This window comes from Mustelus asterias, unplaced genomic scaffold, assembly GCF_964213995.1.
Source record: "Mustelus asterias unplaced genomic scaffold, sMusAst1.hap1.1 HAP1_SCAFFOLD_2843, whole genome shotgun sequence".
In the NCBI taxonomy this organism is placed as follows: domain Eukaryota; kingdom Metazoa; phylum Chordata; class Chondrichthyes; order Carcharhiniformes; family Triakidae; genus Mustelus; species Mustelus asterias.
This window is the reverse complement of record NW_027592788.1, coordinates 31,610-45,414: the sequence shown is the minus strand read 5'-3', so window position 1 is coordinate 45,414 and position 13,805 is coordinate 31,610. Positions and strand designations below refer to the sequence as shown.

Here is a 13,805-nt window from a genome sequence, read left to right as displayed (position 1 = left end):
GGAGTGAGGGAGGCTGCGAGGGGATGGAGGAGTGAGGGAGGCGGGGAGGGGATGGGGGAGTGAGGGAGGCGGGGAGGGGGATGGAGGAGTGAGGGAGGCGGGGAGGGGATGGAGGAGTGAGGGAGGCGGGGAGGGGATGGAGGAGTGAGGGAGGCGGGGAGGGGATGGGGGAGTGAGGGAGGGGATGGGGATGGGGGAGTGGGGAGGGGATGGGGGAGTTGGGGAGGGGATGGAGGAGTGAGGGAGGAGGGAGGGGAGGGGATGGGGGAGTGAGGGAGGGGATGGGGAGGGATGGGGGAGTGTGGGAGGGGATGGGGAGGGGATGGGGGAGTGTGGGAGGGGATGGGGAGTGGATGGGGGAGTGAGGGAGGCGGGGAGGGGATGGAGGAGTGAGGGAGGAGGGGAGGGATGGGGAGTGAGGGAGTGGATGGGGAGGGGTTGGGGGAGTGAGGGAGACGGGGAGGGGATGGGGGAGTGAGGGAGGAGGGGAGGGGATGGGGGAGTGAGGGAGGGGATGGGGAGGGGTTGGGGGAGTGAGGGAGACGGGGAGGGGATGGGGGAGTGAGGGAGGAGGGGAGGGGATGGGGGAGTGGGGGAGGGGATGGGGAGGGGATGGGGGAGTGAGGGAGGCGGGAGGGGGTGTGTGGGGGAGTGAGGGAGGCGGGAGGGGGTGTGTGGGGGAGTGAGGGAGGGGATGGGGGAGGGGATGGGGAGTGAGGGAGGCAGGAGGGGTGTGTGGGGAGTGAGGGAGGCGGGAGGGGGTATGTGGGGAGTGAGGGAGGCGGGGAGGGGATGGGGGAGTGAGGGAGACGGGGAGGGGATGGAGGAGTGAGGGAGGAGGGGAGGGGATGGGGGAGTGAGGGAGGGGATGGGGAGGGGATGGGGGAGTGAGGGAGGCGGGAGGGGGTGTGTGGGGGAGTGAGGGAGGGGGTGTGTGGGGGAGTGAGGGAGGGGATGGGGGAGGGGATGGGGAGTGAGGGAGGCGGGAGGGGGTGTGTGGGGGAGTGAGGGAGCGGGAGGGGGTGTGTGGTTGAGTGAGGGAGGCGGGGAGGGGATGGGGGAGTGAGGGAGACGGGGAGGGGACGGGGGAGTGAGGGAGACGGGGAGGGGGTGGGGGAGGGGATGGGGGAGTGAGGGAGGCGGGGAGGGGATGGGGGAGTGAGGGAGGCGGGGAGGGGGGAGGGGATGGGGAGTGGTGGGAGGGGATGAAGAGTGAGGGAGGGGATGGGGGAGGGGATGGGGGAGTGAGGGAGGGGATGGGGGAGGGGATGGGGAGTGAGGGAGGCGGGAGGGGGTGTGTGGGGGAGTGAGGGAGGCGGGAGGGGGTGTGTGGGGGAGTGAGGGAGGCGGGAGGGGGTGTGTGGGGGAGTGAGGGAGGCGGGAGGGGGTGTGTGGGGGAGTGAGGGAGGCGGGAGGGGGTGTGTGGGGGAGTGAGGGAGGCGGGAGGGGGTGTGTGGGGGAGTGAGGGAGGGGGTGTGTGGGTGCGGGATGAAGGGAGGCGGGGGTTCTGATGGAGGGTTCAGTGAATGAATCTATGAACAGGGAGATATTTCCAGATGTGACAATGATTCTGGGCTGTTTCACTCGGCTCAGTCCCTGAGGTGGGGGTCATTCTGTCGCTGAGATTAAACTAGGGAGAATTTCCTTACACCATATCTCCAAATGCAAATCCCCTTACACTGTATCTCCAAATGCAAATCTCCTCGCAATGAGACGTGACGCCATTTGACTTCACACACGAGACGTTTCTCCTGATGCTGGAAGCTGGGAATGAAGGTCAGGTGGCTGGTAAACAGCAAGGCCGCGTTCCGTGTCTCCACCTTGGTTGGTGAGATACGAGCGTTTTGCCGGTTTAAATTGCAGCCAGTTCAGTGTTGCTTGTGTTCCCGTGCAGTTAGTGAGGAAAGTGCAGGTTACGGTCACCTCCCTGCCTTCAACCACATCCTCTCTGTGGGAGACCGTCGGCTTCTCTGTCGGGTCTGGTTGGAGAGAACATCCTTCATTAGGGGCGGTAACATTGCTGCCGCGCTCCCGGTGATCTGTGTTCAGGGTCCGTACCGGCCCCAACCCCACCCGGCTCGGCAGGAGGCGGGAGGGTCCCGTCGCGCTGTCCTGCCAGACAGGGTGCCCTCGCCGCCTCCCCCCTCCCCCCCCCCCGTCTCGCTTCCCCCCCCCTCTGCACCGCCCCCCGGTCCACCTGCCCCCACGCCCGCACCCCCCTCCCCGGCCCCCACACCCCCCCGCGCCCCCCCCCCCCGGCCCCCGCGCCTCCCCCCCCGGCCCCCACACCCACCCCCCCCACGTCCCCCCCTCCCCCAGGCCCCCTCCCCCCCAACTATCTTTCTTTCCCCCCCAACTATCTTTCGTTCCCCCCCCAACTATCTTTCTTTCCCCCCAACTATCTTTCTTTCCCCCCCCAACTATCTTTCTTTCCCCCCCCAACTATCTTCTTCCCCCCCAACTATCTTTCTTTCCCACCCCAACTATCTTTCTTTCCCACCCCAACTATCTTTCTTTCCCCCCCCAACTATCTTTCTTTCCCCCCCCAACTATCTTTCTTCCCCCCCAACTATCTTCTTTCCCCCCCCAACTATCTTTCTTTCCCCCCCAACTATCTTTCTTTCCCCCCCCAACTATCTTTCTTTCCCCCCCCAACTATCTTTCTTTCCCCCCCAACTATCTTTCTTCCCCCCCCAACTATCTTTCTTTCCCCCCCCAACTATCTTTCTTTCCCCCCCCAACTATCTTTCTTTTCCCCCCCCAACTATCTTTCTTTCCCCCCCCAACTATCTTTCTTTCCCCCCCCAACTATCTTTCTTTCCCCCCCCAACTATCTTTCTTTCCCCCCCCAACTATCTTTCTTTCCCCCCCCAACTATCTTTCTTTCCCCCCCCAACTATCTTTCTTCCCCCCCCAACTATCTTTCTTTCCCCCCCCAACTATCTTTCTTTCCCCCCCCAACTATCTTTCTTCCCCCCCCAACTATCTTTCTTTCCCCCCCCAACTATCTTTCTTCCCCCCCCAACTATCTTTCTTTCCCCCCCAACTATCTTTCTTTCCCCCCCCAACTATCTTTCTTTCCCCCCCCAACTATCTTTCTTTCCCCCCCCAACTATCTTTCTTTCCCCCCCCAACTATCTTTCTTTCCCCCCCCAACTATCTTCTTTCCCCCCCCAACTATCTTTCTTTCCCCCCCGCTCTCTTCCTTTCCCCCCTGCCCCCCCCATCCCGGGGATAAACCCCAGTGAATACAGGCCCGATCCACCCAATCTCTCCCCGTCCGACACTCCCCCTTCCCAGGAATCAGTCTGGTGAACCTTCGCTGCGCTCCCTCTGTGATAAATATGTCCTTTCTCAGATAAGGAGACCAAAACCGCCCACAATACCCCAGGTGTGGTCTCACCAAGACCCCGTACAGCTGCAGTGAGACATCCTTGCCCCGGACTCGAATCCTCTCACGATAAAGGCCAACAGACCATTTGCCTTCCTAACTGTTTGCTGTACCTGCCTGCCTGTTGTCAGTGACTGGTGTACATGGACGCTCCAGGTCCCGTTGTATATCAACATTTCCCAATCGATCAGCATTTAAATAATACTCTGCCTTTCCGTTTCTACATCCAAAGTGAAGAAATTCACATTTATCCGCAATATTCTGCATCTGCCACATATTTACCCAATCACCTTGAAGACTCAACATCTTCCTCACCACTCACACTCCCATCAAGTTTTGAGTTGTCAGCAAACTTGGAAATATTACATTTGGTTTCCTTATCCAAATCATCGATCTACATCGTGAACAGCTGGGTCCCTGCGGGTCCCCACTCGTCACTGCCTGCCACTTAGAAAAACACCCATTTATTCCTCCTCTCTGCAACTAATTCACAATCCATACCAATGAATTACCCCCAATCCATGCACTTTAAGCTTACACACTAACCTCTTCAGAGAGACTTCATCGAAAGCTTTCTGAAAATCCAAATACACCACATCCACCGGTTTCCCTTTATCTACCCTCCTCATGACATCAGATAACTGCAGTAACCATAGAAACCCTACAGTGCAGAAGGAGGCCATTCGGCCCATCGAGTCTGCACCGACCACAATCCCACCCAGGCCCTACCCCTACCCCTACCCCCACATAGTTACCCGCTAATCCCGCTAACCTACGCATCTCAGGACTCTAAGGGGCAATTTTTAACCTGGCCAATCAACCTAACCCGCACATCTTTGGACTGTGGGAGGAAACCGGAGCACCCGGAGGAAACCCACGCAGACACGAGGAGAATGTGCAAGCTCCACACAGACAGTGACCCGAGCCGGGAATCGAACCCAGGACCCTGGAGCTGTGAAGCAGCAGTGCTAACCACTGCGCTACCGTGCCGCCTAGGTTTGTCAAACAGGATTTCCCTTTCATAAATCCACGTTGACTTTTTCTAGTCCTGTTGATAATTTCTAAGTGTCCCATTATCACACCCTTTACAATAAACCGAGCATTTTCCCGATGCAGGTTGGTCGAGAGCGGACCTGTTAATCACAAACGCGGACCCGTCCGATGCGGATTAGTCAAACGCGAGCTCTGTCGAGGGCAGACCCATCCGAGCGCAGACCCGCATGAAACCGGAGCCCAAAACATTCTCCGACCAATCACAGTTCCGGGCGGGCGGAGTGCGGATCTGCCAACCACCCCCTGCACCTCCTCCCCCCGCTCGCCCCCCCCCCCCCCCCCCCCCCCAACCCCCCGAAACGTGGACCCACCTCAAACACAGTCCGAAGATCCCAATGAAGGATCCACCAGCCCGGTTTCGGGAAGGCTCCCCGTATGTGGGCGCGCGGGGACCTAGACTGGGACAGAGGGGTGTCTCCCGAAAATGTCTCGAGAGTGGGAGCACGGCGAGAGAGACAATAACTAACCTGACACGTGTAAATGGACACGCTTGCTGTAGGTGTATTTAGAAGAACCACCCAGCTCAATTCGGAACTGATAGGTGCTGCTGTCTTGATGACGTACATTGTCAATGGACAAGGAACAGTCACGGTCCTCCAGCTGGCCGGACAGTCGGAATCTGTTCCTCTGCGACTGGGAATCGCTGCTGTTGTAAATAGTTTGCGTCCGGACTGATTTCCGAAGTTGGAGCCAGATTCCCACGTACTGTGTAGGAGTCACGCCGCTGGGATACTGGTAGTGACAGGGAATCACTACGCATAACCCTCTCTGAGCTGTGAGCGTGCTGGGGAGATCAACAACCCAACCTGCCTCGCACGATCCTGGGGAGAGAGACAGAATGATAGCATTAGCTGGGACACGGCACCCCCGTGGATATTCCGGATGCATCGAACAACCCACCTTCTCCCCGTATCCCTCAATCCAACTTACTCATAGAGTCAGAGAGGTTTACAGCACGGAAACAGGCCCTTCAGCCCAACTTGTCCATACCGCCTCTTTTTTTTAAACCATTAAGCTAGTCCCAATTGCCCGCGTTTGGCCCATATCCCTCCATACCCATCCTACCCATGTAACTTCTAAATGCTTCTTGAAAGACAAAATTGTACCCGCCTCTACTACTGCCTCTGGCAGCTTGTTCCAGACACTCACCACCCTCTGTGTGAAAACATTGCCCCTCTGGACACTTTTGTATCTCTCCCCTCTCACCTTAAACCTATGCCCTCTAGTTTTAGACTCCCCTACCTTTGGGAAAAGATATTGACTGTCTAGCTGATCTATGCCCCTTATTATTTTATAGACCTCGAAAGATCACCCCTCAGCCTCCTACGCTCCAGTGAAAAAAGTCCCAGTCTATTCAGCCTCTCCTTATGACTCAATTCATCAAGTCCCGGTAGCTTCTTAGTAAATCATCAATCCTCCCTATCTCTGTAACCTCCTCCAGCCCCGACACCCCTCCATATTTCTGTAACCTCCTCCAGCCCCTACACCCCTCCCTATCTCTGTAAACCTTCTCCAGCCCTGACACCCCCTTCCTATCTCTGTAACATCTTCCAGCCCCGACACCCCCTCCCTATCTATGTAACCTGCTCCAGCCCCTACACCCCTCCCTATCTCTGTAACCTCCTCCAGCACCTACAACCCTCCACATCTCTGTAACCTCCTCCAGCCCCTACACCCCTCCCTATCTCTGTAACCTCCTCCAGCCCCTATGCCCCTCCCTATCTCTGTAACCTCCTCCAGCCCTGACACCCCTCCATATTTCTGTAACCTCCTCCAGCCCCTACACCCCTCCCTATCTCTGTAACCTCCTCCAGCCCCTACACCCCTCCCTATCTCTGAAACCTCCTCCAGCCACTATACCCCTCCCTATCTCTGTAACCTCCTCCAGCCCCTATACCCCTCCCTCTCTCTGTAACCTCCTCCAGCCCCGACACCCCTCCCTATCTCTGGAACCTTCTGCAGCCCCTACACCCCTCCCTATCTCTGTAACCTCCTCCAGCCCCTACACCCCTCCCTATCTCTGTAACCTTCTCCTGCCCCTACACCCCTCCCTATCTCTGTAACCTCCTCCAGCCCCTATACCCCTCCCTCTCTCTGTAACCTCCTCCAGCCCCGACACCCCTCCCTATCTCTGTAACCTCCTCCAGCCCCTATACCCCTCCCTCTCTCTGTAACCTCCTCCAGCCCCTACACCCCTCCCTATCTCTGTAACCTCCTCCAGCCCCTATACCCCTCCCTCTCTCTGTAACCTCCTCCAGCCCCGACACCCCCTCCCTATCTCTGTAACCTCCTCCAGCCGCTATACCCCTCCCTCTCTCAGTAACCTCCTCCAGCCCCGACACCCCTCCCTATCTCTGTAACCTCCTCCAGCCCCTATACCCCTCCGTCTCTCTGTAATCTCCTCCAGCCCCGACACCCCTCCCTATCTCTGTAACCTCCTCCGGCCCCTACACCCCTCCCTATCTCTGTAACCTCCTCCTCCACCTACAACCCTCCACATCTCTGTAACCTCCTCCAGCCCCGACACCCCTCCCTATCTCTGTAACCTTCTGCAGCCCCTACACCCCTCCCTATCTCTGGAACCTCCTCCAGCACCTACAACCCTCCACATCACTGTAACATCTTACAGCCCCGACACCCCCTCCCTATCTATGTAACCTCCTCCAGCCCCTACACCCCTCCCTATCTCTGGAACCTCCTCCAGCGCCTACAACCCTCCATATCTCTGTAACCTCCTCCAGCCCCTACACCCCTCCCTATCTCTGGAACCTTCTGCAGCTCTTACACCCCTCCCTATCTCTGTAACCTCCTCCAGCCCCGACACCCCTCCATATTTCTGTAACCTCCTCCAGCCCCTACACCCCTCCCTATCTCTGTAACCTCCTCCAGCCCCGACACCCCCTTCCTATCTCTGTAACCTCCTCCAGCCCCGACACCCCCTCCCTATCTATGTAAACTCCTCCAGCCCCTACACCCCTCCCTATCCCTGTAACCTCCTCCAGCACCTACAACCCTCCACATCTCTGTAACCTCCTCCAGCCCCTACACCCCTCCCTAACTCTGTAACCTCCTCCAGCCCCTATGCCCCTCCCTATCTCTGTAACCTCCTCCAGTCCTGACACCCCTCCATATTTCTGTAACCTCCTCCAGCCCCTACACCCCTCCCTATCTCTGGAACCTTCTGCAGCCCCTACACCCCTCCCTGTCTCTGTAACCTCCTCCAGCCTCTACACCCCTCCCTATCTCTGAAACCTCCTCCAGCCCCTACAACCTTCCACATCTCTGTAACCTCCTCCAGCCCCTATGCCCCTCCCTATCTCTGTAACCTCCTCCAGTCCTGACACCCCTCCATATTTCTGTAACCTCCTCCAGAACCTACAACCCTCCACATCACTGTAACATCTTCCAGCCCCGACACCCCCTCCCTATCTATGTAACCTCCTCCAGCCCCTACACCCCTCCCTATCTCTGTAACCTCCTCCAGCCCCTACAACCTTCCACATCTCTGTAACCTCCTCCAGCCCCTACACCCCTCCCTATCGCTGGAACCTTCTGCAGCCCCTATGCCCCTCCCTATCTCTGTAACCTCCTCCAGCCCTGACACCCCTCCAAATTTCTGTAACCTCCTCCAGCCCCTACACCCCTACCTATCTCTGTAACCTTCTGCAGCCCCTACACCCCTCCCTATCTCTGGAACCTTCTGCAGCACCTATGCCCCTCCCTATCTCTGTAACCTCCTCCAGCCCCGACACCCCTCCCTACCTCAGTAACCTCCTCCAGCCCCTACACCCCTCCCTATCTCTGTAATCTCCTCCAGACCCTACACCCCTCCCTATCTCTGTAACCTCCTCCGGCCCCTACACCCCTCCCTATCTCTGTAACTTCCTCCAGCCCTTACACCCCTCCCTATCTCTGTAACCTCCTCCAGACCGTGCACCCCTCCCTATCTCTGTAACCTCCTCCAGACCATACACCCCTGCCTATCTCTGTAACCTCCTCCAGCCCCTACACCCCTCCCTATCTCTGTAACCTCCTCCAGCCCCTACACCCCTCCCTATCTCTGTAACCTCATCGAGCCCCTACACCCCTCCCTATCTCTGTAACCTCCTCCAGCCCCGACACCCCCTTCCTATCTCTGTAGCCTCTTCCAGCCCCGACACCCCCTCCATATCTATGTAACCTCCTCCAGCCCCTACACCGCTCCCTATCTCTGTAACCTCCTCCAGCACCTACAACCCTCCACATCTCTGTAACCTCCTCCAGCCCCTACACCCCTCCCTATCGCTGGAACCTTCTGCAGCCCCTATGCCCCTCCCTATCTCTGTAACCTCCTCCAGCCCCGACACCCCTCCATATTTCTGTAACCTCCTCCAGCCCCGACACCCCCTTCCTATCTCTGTAACCTCCTCCAGCCCCTACACCCCCTCCCTATCTCTGTAACCTCCTCCAGCCCCCTATACCCCCTCCCTATCTCTGTAACCTCCTCCAGCCCCTCCACCCCTCCCTATCTCTGTAACCTCCTCCAGCCCCTACACCCCTCCCTATCTCTGTAACCTTCTCCAGACTCTACACCCCTCCCTATCTCTGGAACCTCCTCCAGCACCTACAACCCTCCATATCTCTGTAACCTTCTCCAGCCCCTACACCCCTCCCTATCTCTGGAACCTCCTCCAGCACCTACAACCCTCCATATCTCTGTAACCTCCTCCAGCCCCTACACCCCTCCCTATCTCTGGAACCTTCTGCAGCCCCTACACCCCTCCCTATCTCTGTAACCTCCTCCAGCCCCGACACCCCTCCATATTTCTGTAACCTCCTCCAGCCCCTAAACCCCTCCCTATCTCTGTAACCTCCTCCAGCCCCGACACCCCCTTCCTATCTCTGTAACCTCCTCCAGCCCCGACACCTCCTCCCTATCTATGTAACCTCCTCCAGCCCCTACACCCCTCCCTATCTCTGTAACCTCCTCCAGCACCTACAACCCTCCACATCTCTGTAACCTCCTCCAGCCCCTACACCCCTCCCTATCTCTGTAACCTCCTCCAGCCCCTATGCCCCTCCCTATCTCTGTAACCTCCTCCAGCCCTGACACCCCTCCCTATCTCTGGAACCTTCTGCAGCCCATACACCCCTCCCTATCTCTGTAACCTCCTCCAGCCCCTACACCCCTCCCTATCTCTGTAACCTCCTCCAGCCGCTACACCCCTCCCTATCTCTGTAACCTCCTCCAGCCCCGACACCCCTCCCTCTCTCTGTAACCTCCTCCAGCCCCGACACCCCTCCCTATCTCTGTAACCTCCTCCAGCCCCTACACCCCTCCCTATCTCTGTAACCTCCTCCAGCCCCTACACCCCTCCCTATCTCTGTAACCGCCTCCTCCACCTACAACCCTCCACATCTCTGTAACCTCCTCCAGCCCCTACACCCCTCCCTATCTCTGGAACCTCCTCCAGCACCTACAACCCTCCATATCTCTGTAACCTCCTCCAGCCCCTACACCCCTCCCTATCGCTGGAACCTTCTGCAGCCCCTATGCCCCTCCCTATCTCTGTAACCTCCTCCAGCCCTGACACCCCTCCATATCTCTGTAACCTCCTCCAGCCCCTACACCCCTACCTATCTCTGTAATCTCCTCCAGACCCTACACCCCTCCCTATCTCTGTAACCTCCTCCAGACCCTACACCCCTCCCTATCTCTGTAACCTTCTGCAGCCCCTACACCCCTCCCTATCTCTGGAACCTTCTGCAGCACCTATGCCCCTCCCTATCTCTGTAACCTCCTCCAGCCCCGACACCCCTCCCTACCTCAGTAACCTCCTCCAGCCCCTACACCCCTCCCTATCTCTGTAATCTCCTCCAGACCCTACACCCCTCCCGATCTCTGTAACCTCCTCCGGCCCCTACACCCCTCCCTATCTCTGTAACCTCCTCCAGCCCCTACACCCCTCCCTATCTCTGTAATCTCCTCCAGACCCTACACCCCTCCCTATCTCTGTAACTTCCTCCAGCCCTTACACCCCTCCCTATCTCTGTAACCTCCTCCAGACCGTACACCCCTGCCTATCTCTGTAACCTCCTCCAGCCCCTACACCCCTCCCTATCTCTGTAACCTCCTCCAGACCATACACCCCTGCCTATCTCTGTAACCTCCTCCAGCCCCGACAACCCCTCCCTATCTCTGTAACCTCCTCCAGCCCCTACACCCCTCCCTATCTCTGTAACCTCCTCCAGCCCCGACACCCCCTTCCTATCTCTGTAGCCTCTTCCAGCCCCGACACCCCCTCCATATCTATGTAACCTCCTCCAGCCCCTACACCGCTCCCTATCTCTGTAACCTCCTCCAGCACCTACAACCCTCCACATCTCTGTAACCTCCTCCAGCCCCTACACCCCTTCCTATCTCTGTAACCTCCTCCAGCCCCTACACCCCCTCCCTATCTCTGTAACCCCCTCCAGCCCCTACACCCCTCCCTATCTCTGCAACGTCCTCCAGCCCCTACACCCCTCCCTATCTCTGTAACCTCCTCCAGCCCCTACACCCCTCCCTATCTCTGTAACCTCCTCCAGCACCTACAACCCTCCATATCTCTGTAACCTCCTCCAGCCCCTACACCCCTCCCTATCTCTGTAACCTCCTCCAGCCCCGACACCCCCTTCCTATCACTGTAACCTCCTCCAGCCCCTACACCCCTCCCTATCTCTGTAACCTCCTCCAGACCCTACACCCCCTCCCTATCTCTGTAACCTCCTCCAGCCCCTACACCCCTCCCTATCTCTGGAACCTTCTGCAGCCCCTACACCCCTCCCTATCTCTGTAACCTCCTCCAGCCCCGACACCCCTCCATATTTCTGTAACCTCCTCCAGCCCCTACACCCCTCCCTATCTCTGTAACCTCCTCCAGCCCCTACACCCCTCCCTATCTCTGGAACTTCCTCCAGCCCCTACACCCCTCCCTATCTCTGTAACCTCCTCCAGACCCTACACCCCTCCCTATCTCTGTAACCTCCCCCAGACCGTACACCCCTCCCTATCTCTGTAACCTCCTCCAGACCATACACCCCTGCCTATCTCTGTAACCTCCTCCAGCCCCGACACCCCCTCCCTATCTCTGTAACCTCCTCCAGCCCCTACACCCCTCCCTATCTCTGTAACCTCCTCCAGCCCCTACACCGCTCCCTATCTCTGTAACCTCCTCCAGCACCTACAACCCTCCACATCTCTGTAACCTCCTCCAGCCCCTGCACCCCTCCCTATCTCTGGAACCTCCTCCAGCACCTACAACCCTCCATATCTCTGTAACCTCCTCCAGCCCCTACACCCCTCCCTATCTCTGGAACCTTCTGCAGCCCCTATGCCCCTCCCTATCTCTGTAACCTCCTCCAGCCCCGACACCCCTCCATATTTCTGTAACCTCCTCCAGCCCCTACACCCCTCCCTATCTCTGTAACCTCCTCCAGCCCCGACACCCCCTTCCTATCTCTGTAACCTCCTCCAGCCCCTACACCCCTCCCTATCTCTGTAACCTCCTCCAGCCCCTACACACCTCCCTATCTCTGTAACCTCCTCCAGCCCCTACACCCCTCCCTATCTCTGGAACCTTCTGCAGCCCCTACACCCCTCCCTATCTCTGTAACCTCCTCCAGCCCCGACACCCCTCCATATTTCTGTAACCTCCTCCAGCCCCTACACCCCTCCCTATCTCTGTAACCTCCTCCAGCCCCGACACCCCTTCCTATCTCTGTAACCTCCTCCAGCCCCTACACCCCTCCCTATCTCTGTAACCTCCTCCAGACCCGACACCCCCTCCCTATCTCTGTAACCTCCTCCAGCCCCTACACCCCTTCCTATCCCTGTAACCTCCTCCAGTCCCTACACCCCCTCCCTATCTCTGTAACCTCCTCCAGCCCCTACACCCCCTCCCTATCTCTGTAACCTCCTCCAGCCCCTACACCCCTCCCTATCTCTGTAACCTCCTCCAGCCCCTACAACCCCTCCCTATCTCTGTAACCTCCTCCAGCCCCTACACCCCTCCCTATCTCTGTAACCTCCTCCAGCCCCATGACCCTCTGAGATCTCTGCGTTCCTCCAATTCCGGCTTCTTGAGCATCCCCCCGATTCCCATCGCTCCGCCATTGGCGGCCGTGCCTTCAGCTGCCTGGGGGGGCCCTGAACTCTGGAATTCCCTCCCGAACCTCTTGACCTCTCTCACTCCATCTCTCTCTCACACACACTCACTTCGTCTCTCTCTCTCTCTCTCTCCTTTAAGAACTGATAATGAACACCTCTCAGAGAGTTTGGGATCGCCTCTCCCTGGTATATCTTCATGTACCTGGGGGTCTATTTTCTGTCTGATGTACGCTCCAATGAAGCATCATGGGCTGTTTGAGGACGTGAAGGGTGCTATTAAAATGCAGAAAGTGCTCAGAGTCCCAGAGAAGTTTCTAGAAGCTTCAGACGTAGACCTACCATGCAACAGGGCAAGGGACAAAGCGATTCTTATAAACGGGAACATTGATTCTCAACAGAACTTTGGAGAACTTCGAAAAAGGAAATGAAAGCAGTGGCCTGATGAAACAAAATCTGAAATAGAAATTGGAGAACAAAACAGTCAGTGTGTGAAAAGGTAACGCACGTCAGCAGGGGGGAGATAGAGCGGTCCGGATCATTCACTGTCCCCCATCAAACACTCCCAGGACAGGCACAGCACGGGGTTAGATACAGAGTAAAGCTCCCTCTACACTGTCCCCATCAAACACTCCCAGGACAGGTACAGCACGGGGTTAGATACAGAGTAAAGCTCCCTCTACACTGTCCCCATCAAACACTCCCAGGACAGGGACAGCACGGGGTTAGATACAGAGTAAAGCTCCCTCTACACTGTCCCCATCAAACACTCCCAGGACAGGTACAGCACGGGGTTAGATACAGAGTAAAGCTCCCTCTACACTGTCCCCCATCAAACACTCCCAGGACAGGTACAGCACGGGGTTAGATACAGAGTAAAGCTCCCTCTACACTGTCCCCATCAAACACTCCCAGGACAGGTACAGCACGGGGTTACATACAGAGTAAAGCTCCCTCTACACTGTCCCCCATCAAACACTCCCAGGACAGGTACAGCACGGGGTTAGATACAGAGTAAAGCTCCCTCTACACTGTCCCCATCAAACACTCCCAGGACGGGTACAGCATGGGGTTAGATACAGAGTAAAGCACCCTCTACACTGTCCCCATCAAACACTCCCAGGACAGGTACAGCACGGGGTTACATACAGAGTAAAGCTCCCTCTACACTGTCCCCCATCAAACACTCCCAGGACAGGTACAGCACGGGGTTAGATACAGAGTAAAGCACCCTCT

At 57.5% G+C, this 13,805-nt stretch overlaps 1 protein-coding gene across 1 annotated transcript; it reads right to left on the bottom strand.

Moving 5' to 3' along the window:
• Positions 1–1,731: 1,731 nt before the first annotated feature.
• Positions 1,732–13,023, bottom strand: LOC144490073 (myelin-associated glycoprotein-like). The gene is made up of 3 exons (XM_078207882.1): positions 12,912–13,023; positions 4,912–5,265; positions 1,732–1,979 (listed from the first exon to the last, which is right to left on the bottom strand). Exons 1-3 carry the CDS (start codon positions 12,955–12,957, stop codon positions 1,732–1,734), a joined length of 648 nt encoding a protein of 215 aa, XP_078064008.1. The 5' UTR covers positions 12,958–13,023.
• Between the last annotated feature and the right edge of the window lie 782 nt (positions 13,024–13,805).

What these genes read in the sequence shown, in the direction of transcription:
- LOC144490073 (XM_078207882.1), bottom strand. Translation starts at nt 12,957, where the DNA reads ATGTTCCCGTTTATAAGAATCGCTTTGTCCCTTGCCCTGTTGCATG. An exon ending in GTCCCTTGCCCTGTTGCATG is followed by an intron (nt 5,266 to 12,911) that starts GTAGGTCTACGT and finishes CTCTCTCCCCAG; the next exon opens with GATCGTGCGAGGCAGGTTGG. An exon ending in TGTCCATTTACACGTGTCAG is followed by an intron (nt 1,980 to 4,911) that starts GTTAGTTATTGT and finishes CTCTCCAACCAG; the next exon opens with ACCCGACAGAGAAGCCGACG.